Raw genomic sequence first — 8618 nt, 5'->3', positions numbered from 1 at the left:
ATAATTTCAGCCAGTAGTTTTGAAAGTGGTGCTCACGAGACAAAAGTGGGCCCCATTTTTTTGTGTACTACGTCATCAAATTGTGTCCTATGTCATCCTTTTCCTGTGATATGTTTCCTCACATTTTTTGGGTGGGTGGGTTAGGGATATGTTACGAAGCCTTCCCTGTAGCTCAGTTGGTAGAGCATGGTGTTTGCAACACCAGGGTTGTGGGTTCGATTCCCACGGGGGGCCAGCACAGAAAAAAAAAGAAAAAAAAAAAAATGTATGAAATTGTATGAAATGTATGTATTCACTACTGTAAGTCGCTCTGGATAAGAGCGTCTGCTAAATGACTAAAATGTAAAAAAAAAAAAAAAAAAAGTAATTCGTACGCATTTGTTGTCTGTTAGAACCTGGAGTGTATTTTTTATGCAGCTGGTTAGAAAAGGAGTCCTCAATATATTGTAAAAAAATATATATATCTATATTACACTTGAAGTCACACACAAACTGGGAAGTGACAGTGGAGAACAAGGATATGACATGGAGAGAGCGTATGATATAACTTTGAATATGTCAAGATAAGAGTATTTGTATTCTCTTGTTCCAGAATTGGCAAAATGTGGAAGCTAAACTGTCCTCTAGGGGCAACGTGAACACCTATTTCCATCTAGTAGGCTTGTGTTTAATCTGTTGTGTTTAAACTGCAGACTCGTGCTTTGATCACACCGACAGTCATTACGCAAAATGGTACGCAGCATCATCTGGATTGGTGTGCAACAAAATGTGTGCAACATTCACCTTCTGCTACCATTTCTGTCAAGCCTTCTATGCAAAGTTTGACGCATACGTTCGATAAATCCAACGTATGCCACAGACAGAATGCACTGCAACTGCCTCTGCAACGCAATGCTGTAAGGCAAACACAGCGTTCCATTGGAAATGAATGTACTTCTGGTGTACCAAAATGCAATGATGCTGTCGGTGTGATCGAGGCGTCAGGCTCTGAGGGTTGAGTGTTCAATCCCAGTGCTAGACACTCGTTTTTGTTTTTGTTTTTTTAAGTCTTTCCAAACCTTAACCCTTAATTTAACCACTCAGAATTAATGCATGAACTTAAGTTTAACCGTATCCTTATCCCAAACCTTAACCATTCGAATGCATCCCTAAACCTTAGTGTTTGTTGTTTTGCGTATCAGTAAGCCTCTCAAATAAACAATGTCATTTGATTTGACTTGATATGCTGTGGTTTGATACTTGACAAGTGTCAAATCAGGTCATTTTTTTCAGGATTTCTTAACAGTACACAATGACAGATACACCTTGTTAAATTAGTCAATTCAGTTTCAAGTTTATTGTTTACATTTGCTACAGTGTTATTGTTTTATTAAACAATATGAATTGGCATAACGCTCACTATTTGAATAATTCTCAGCTCGAATCTCCAATTCTTTAGGCAGTTTTGATAATTGATTGCACCATGTCAACATTATGGAATAAAATGAATAAATAATTCTGCAATGCCTTTGAACATATCTGGGCAAAGTAGACCTATCTTGTTTGTGCGTGTGTAATAGGTTATGTTTAATGTAGTCTGCTTGACAACCAACATTAGAGAAGAGTTTCATGTAAAAATATATCACCACTTAAAATAATATATTTTGGCCTGCTACACAATTAGGTAATACATTCCTATGGAAAAACATTGTTCTTATCAACATTGTATTTATTACAGTATACATCAGAATAAATACAACATGGATACCAGGTTTAGTAGAATCATAGCAAAAATACAGTAACAAGGATTAAGTATAGGCCTATATCAAAATAGCCTGTTATTTCGTTAAGAGCGTGCAAGACTGGTATACAAGTTTATCAACGGTGTGAACTCTGTCTGTTTACAGAGTAGATCTTAGTTTCCATCAGCTAATATAGTGATCAATGTCAGCCTGCGGTATTACATTCTCAGTAGCAGTCTTGTTGTGTTCATACAAAAGGAAACAAAACTGCAGCATAGGGCTTATATATGATCAATACATGTGGAATAAGGAGCTATCAAACAACACAACCTGAAATGTAACCTAGTCATTTACTGTTTCTTTTTTTACTGTGTAAGTAAAAGTGTCCTGCCATTGTTCATATGGTAGCCTTTGGAGTCTACAAAACACAATAGATATGATGTTGAAAGATACAAATTCAAAAGAAATTAGTACAGAATTTGATTTCAAATCGAAATGTGCTTAACATGTTCCGCTTATATTCTTATTGTGCAGTATGTATTTCTGTCTATTAATAATGGTCTATTAATGTCTTAAATTATAAATGGAATTGCATAGCTACAGAGACTAACTATAGGGCAGCTTGTACTGTATAATAATATACCTGTGAGATGAACCTTGTATTTCATAAACCTAGCTAGTGGTATTAATCTTGCTAAGTATTCAATGGTAATATTCAGTTTGTCTACTTAACTTGTGCTCAGGACTATGGGTGAGGTGTCTGTGCTTATGATCCATTAACATTCAAAAATATTTAGCTATTTTCAGCAAAAGGCACAAGGGTACAGCAGGGAATGGGAGAAGAGAGAAGCTGGTCAACTATTTTATGAAAAACAAGGATTCAACATAATGAGATTTTTCCCCCCTATATTCTCCTGTCTCCTGGTTGTCATGAGGACATCACACCAACAGTAGGATGGGGAATACTACTATGCGCCCACATCAAAGGAGAAGGACACACTGCCTAGGAAGCGATCGGTAGGTGAATCATTGATGATGCCCTTGCCATTGAGTTTGCATTTTACAACAATGTGGGTGTCGTACTGCAGCCCATTGAAGCGCACGGCCACCACCGGCGCTGTGTAGTTCACCTGGGAGAAGGGATATGGGACAAAAGCAACTTGAGTGGCTATCGTCACTATGGTCATGCATATAATCTAGATCACGAGAGCAGCAGTGTTATTCATGCTGCTGAAAATCCTCACTTACGTGTCTCAGCTTCCCATAGTACGGGTAGTACATCAGGTTGAAAATGCTTTTGGGGAAGAACTGAAGTTCTCCCAAGCTTTCTGGCACTCCTTTCTGAAAGAGTGAGAGTTCACAGTGAGTCATATTTTTGTGACTAACACCATGTTCCATAAGCAGTTATGATATTCAGTTATGAAGAGAGCTTTTACAGCCAGGTTATGGTTGAGATGTTTGAAGGGAAGAATGCTGTCTGCTACTGTACCTTGACTCCACAGGTCACATTTACTGGAGTGCCTTGACCAGGTAAATAGCCAAGAATCTACAGGTTGAGAGCAATAAAAGGACCCTTGTATTGTTATATCATCATTTTGTTGAGAAACAATGTTGCAAATCTATGCATATTTATTATTCCCAGTGGCTGTCTTCAGTTTTCTTCTGAGGCTTTTCACCAATCATGACATAAGGTGTCATCCACCTAATTTTGGGTTGAATGTTTCCATTCTAACCTCCAGCTGAGACCAGCTTTATATTGTGTCTTGTTCAACTTTACCAAGCCAGGATTTATTAACATTTAATTTAAAAAAATGTGTCTAATCATCTACCTAGCAATAAGATTCATTTTGGATATCCCCACCAGGTTTCACTCTAGAATTTTCCAAATGGGGACAACTTTAGGCTACAGTATATAATGGTAACAATAACATTGACTAGAGTCACAGAATTGCTGTAATCACATTACAATAACGTTTTTATCTGCTCCTCACAATGGCCACAAGATGTCACTGAAATGTCTGTATCTATCTCAGATTACCTCAATGGCATCTTCCTCCATTTCATCGATAAACTCCACTTTACGACTATAACAAATAACACTACCTCTTAGCAATCGCTGATTATATATGCAGCTTTAGGATGAAGTTCATGTTACTTGACTGATGCTATAGAGTGATAGCCTGAGCTCAGATCTGTTTGGACTGTCTTTCCCAACTCCTATGATAGTGCCAATCATGTTTGGCATGACAACGACCACAGGAGGTGTTCTCTCAGCACAAACAGATCTAGAACCAGGCTAACAGAGGGGCCCTCCATGGGGGAGATCTCATAAAATCTGATCTGAGCTGTGTCTTACCCGGTTCATTCGGAGGAGAATGCAGGGTTTCCCCTGGGAGAAGCCAAAGTGGGGGTCCTGGAGCCCTGAGCACTCGCCCAGCCAGGACCTCTTGAACTGGCACGACTTCCTCTCTGCGCTCTCCTCCTGGTCGTCCTGCATGAAGTATGCATCCTGCGGACACTGGATGTTCCTCTGCTCTTGTAGGGCATCATTGTACGCTGAAAGAGAGAAATGAAACAATTATTTTTTGTTTTTGGAAATGGAGAATGTTAAAAAACAAGGGCCATGAGGGGGGAGGGGGGGTCCCATAAATAAACCGATTGCTCCGCCAGGCCTCTGATTCAGGCAGTCTGACAAAGCGGACTGCTGAAGAACGGAAAAAAAGCAGCAGAACTCAATGGATACGCTCTGCCCACAAAGAGGCTTTCCCTTCCCAGCATGCAGTTCTCCCAGTGGCAGTTGGGACAGGGGACAAAGGTAGGGAAGGTAAGGGGGAGAGGATTAACTAACTGTGTGCCTGCTCTGCTTCAATGTCATACCCCCAACATGTCCCCAACATTTGAATCCCATCGAATCCAGCAAAAATATACATTATCTTCAGCTAACTTTCAGACCACACTCCTGCAAGTTACTATTCAAGTTTATCAAAATGCCAACTATTCCACCATGTTTGGTATCTGACTCACATCTTAGCTGTTCCTCCATTAGCTTTGCATACTTCTTCCAAGACTTGCGGTCGGAGGCGTTGAAGGCGATTTCATAGTGCCCATCCAGTTGTGGGGACATCGTCATACCTGCCAAAGGAAACCCATAGACAGTCAACTGTGCTTACGTTCAGATAGAATGGACAGATAGAGGATGGATAAAGGGATAGAATGAGAGAGAAATAGGGAGTGGGGGGTTAGAATTCATATTTACCTGGTGGCATCACCCTGTCGTTGTGGGTTGGATGGTAGGGGCTGATGGACAGCATGAGGCACCACATACAGGCACCAAACATGGCCGCCAGGAAGGCATACAGTGCAGTGTAAAAGAGGATGATCAGAACTAGAAGGAGGTAACATGGAGGTCAGATATAGAGAACGAATTACATTCACAGTCACTATAACTCAGTTTAATGGAGATCATAAGAAGAACAGTAAGGGTAATAGTTGTGGTTATGGCTATCAGAGTGCATCACAATGGAAATTCTTTGATTTGAGTTGGGGAAAATAATGAAGTATAAAGAATCTCCAGTTATTATGTTGGAATTTGGAACTGTCTGGGCTGTCTAGACACTTCTACTGTCTTTGCTCAGGATGCTCACCAATGTGTTTAACCAATAATTAAGTGTTGCCTCTCCACGTCTGTAAATGGAAATCACTCCGATCAGTTTGTACTTTGTTACGAAACTAATTTGTTAACAAACTCATTCAAATTACCTGAACTGTGTGAAAAAGGAAACCTTGAGAACTACCATTGTTCTCCCCAAATTACAATTAACAGTCCATTAGCAACTAATCAAACCCAAATGTTCCCTAAATTTAAATGGATTTTGCTGCGCAGGCAATTTCACAGGAGACTGGTTGCAGCCAGCTTTGCGTCCCCTGAGCCCACAAAGGCCTTTCTGTTTGAGCTCAGTGAGAATTCTCCCAGCTGTCCTTTCACTCAGGAACACAGTGAACCTCCGGTTGCCATCATAGTGACGGTCTTTTGCAGCCTTAGAGCCGCGGCCAGCTCCAAGGAGCTCCGATCACCCCACTCTGGTATTGTGTCCCCCTCTCACACTCCTCTCACACAGGACACACATCACCGACTTCAAACTCAGTCCCCCCTCCTTTCTTGCCAGGAGGCACATGGGGCCCCATTCCTTCACAAGTGTGCACACATTGCTTTCTTAAGCAATCGCTTCCTGTCTTGAGCCTGGCCTCTTGTCTTCTTCAGTACTGGGCACGATGAGGGAAAAAACACTCATTTTCAGACAAGGAAGGAGGAACATGCTCTTGCTTGTGTCATTTTCTCAAAGCTTGGCCTGTTGAACCGGTCTCGTATGTTAGTGCTCTCGAATGGTGGTGCATCGGTTAGGCTTGAGGGAGTTCAAACCCAAACGAGTCACATAGTAACGAGGCTGTCAGATCGCATAGCAACCAGGCTGTCGGATCAAGAACCCTGCTCCATCATCACCGACTCAACAAACTCTAGGTAACAGCCTCTGCCAATAAAGTTTGTCTGGCGGACTGCGCCAAACCGGCAATGAAATTTGACAACTTTTTCTGTCTACGGAAAAAAAACTTGCTTGTCTACTCTTTACGTGTTCGCCTGCGACCGTGGGGCCACGAGCACGCTAGGGTCAAATGCGGAGGTCACGGGGGCTTTGTGAAAAAGGCAGTGGAAAGCTGGGTGAGGGGTATGAGGAATGTGATTCCAGGCCAGCGTGTGACTCAGAACAGCGCACTCCCACCGGGAAACCGTCCCCAGGCAGCCTTGTTTTTGTCCGCATCGGGACAGAGTTGTCTGTGCACCTATGTAAACATTCAGCTTGGACACACACACTCGCAGTACAGTGAGCAGGGCCGATGGACTGGGGAGACACGTTTCTTTCTACCCCCCAGCCCACCCACTGCCCCAGCCCACCCCAACCATCATCCAAAATCAATAAGCCACGAAACCAGCACTTTTGCCTTCAACCATTGGCAATTAAAATTGTAATGATTACACTTGAAAGAGAACTTAATGGATTTATATAAAAATTAAGAACCAATGTGTCATCAGGCCTGTTGCAGCTTTGAACACAGAATTCATTTTCTTGTGGGTGATATATTTTGTATGATATGATTTGCATGGGCAACACGCAGTTACTACCGCTACTACTGAGCACTTGTGCAAACTGAGCACTTCTACTTACACCAGCTATGCCCAGTGCGGCCCATGAACTCTCTGGTCTCAGCGTTCCATAGATATGTCTTCACATCGAACGCTTTCTCGTGGAGCGTCCTCTTGGGTTTTGGCTTCGGCTTCCACTTCTCGAAGTTCAGGTCTTCCTGCTCCAGAGGTTGATGTTCTATCAACTCCTCCTGCACCTCTTCCAAGGCCTCTGCCACCGCGTGCTTGCCAGGCGTCACCTCGGCAGACTGGCACAAGGAAAAATGAGACGGGAAAAGGAAGGTAAGAATCTTCCCAGTCTGACTTTGCCTTGCCACGATGTTAACAATCACTATCTATTTGTTCCAACTCATCACAGAAATACATATTTTGATTATTATAATCACCCATGTTTTTTAGGTTAACCGCCATGTTTATTTTTTAGATAAATGGTATTATTCCCTTTGTATCAAGTATTTACTTTTTTTTAACTGTATGACATCCGCTATAGCAACACTACTCCGCAATGGTCCTGTCCCATCATGTTCCATCATGTCCCACCATGTTCTGCTAAATTGACATTCGCCGTGACCCCAGTGGCTCTCTTTGGGAGATCTCTCCTCCTCAAGGCTGACCTTCCTGCTTGGAGCAACAGCTGCAGCCAAGCTGAAGGGTCACGGTGACAGCCAGATGTTATACACTGATTCTCAGCATCGAGAGGCCCCAGAAAGATCCCCAGCGGTCAGTGGAACCCCCTGGGGTTTTTAGAATGTCACTTCCTTAATGAAGGTGAGTTTTGTTTTTAAGAACTCTCTATTCTATTGTATCCTATTATATTCTATTCAGATAGAAATGGGAGTTGAATTAATTATAAATTAAATTCATGAGGAATGGTACCCCAAACCTCTTGTGACATGCACTAGTAGAAAGTAGAATAAGTCCCAGATATCAATTCGTTTTCATGTCATTGTCTGTATTCTAAAGCGGACTTACTGGATTTGGTGAGTAGTTTCCATGGTGCTCTTCCTCAGCCCCTCCCGCAGTACAATTGGGCTCCATAATTCTTCACGGAGAAAGGTACTTGTTAAACCAATCACATCTACTACCGTCCCCAAGGAATTAAAGGGACACATCCTAACATCCTTAGAAAGTTATGGAAATCCATTGCAGTTTTTTTAAGTTTGAGGACCAAACTACATTGAAAAACTATTTAAAACATTTTTGGGACTCAACTCCTGGGTCTGATTTCCCAAAAATATTAAAAACGTATCTTTACATACCTGGAGTTTTCTTTTGCAGGGAAAGTAATTGAGTGTATTGAATCCCTCTTGACCCTAAGTAGAACGAATTCTAAATTGGTCAAAAAGTAATTTTTGATTTCATTAGAAAGTTTAACGCAAACAACGGGAGCAGGGCACAGAGAATATCCTCTCAACTAGGCGAGCATCATAGAATGAATGAGTGAACACTGAAAAGAGGAAAACTGGTGTGTGTGTGTGGGGGGGGGGGGGGGCAAGGGCTTTTTTTTTTTTATCGGAGAAGAACTTTTGGCAACAGTGCATGGCCCGATGTACGGTATTCTGCACACGCACACCAGATCACCATTGTCTGTTGAACTGAGCTGAGACTCAGGCAAAGCCGCAGCACACCAAAAACAATATTTCTGTCATTCCCAACATGCTACCGTCAGACACCGTCGTGCACAAATCTGGATTAAC

At 42.1% G+C, this 8618-nt stretch overlaps 1 protein-coding gene across 1 annotated transcript; it reads right to left on the bottom strand.

The window, feature by feature from the left end:
* Positions 1-1308: 1308 nt before the first annotated feature.
* atp1b4 (ATPase Na+/K+ transporting family member beta 4) lies at positions 1309-8293 on the bottom strand. The gene is given in 9 exon segments (NM_001173956.1): positions 1309-2851; positions 2970-3062; positions 3211-3267; positions 4078-4277; positions 4746-4853; positions 4978-5106; positions 6944-7169; positions 7894-7963; positions 8181-8293. Coding segments are annotated over 8 exon segments (1041 nt in total). The 5' UTR covers positions 7960-7963; positions 8181-8293; the 3' UTR covers positions 1309-2689.
* Positions 8294-8618: the final 325 nt, after the last annotated feature.

The sequence above is a fragment of the Salmo salar genome, chromosome 09 (genome assembly GCF_965601325.2).
Source record: "Salmo salar chromosome 09, fSalSal1, whole genome shotgun sequence".
NCBI classification, from domain to species: domain Eukaryota; kingdom Metazoa; phylum Chordata; class Actinopteri; order Salmoniformes; family Salmonidae; genus Salmo; species Salmo salar.
Note: the sequence above shows the minus strand (reverse complement) of the source record. Positions and strands in the feature narration are given on the sequence as shown.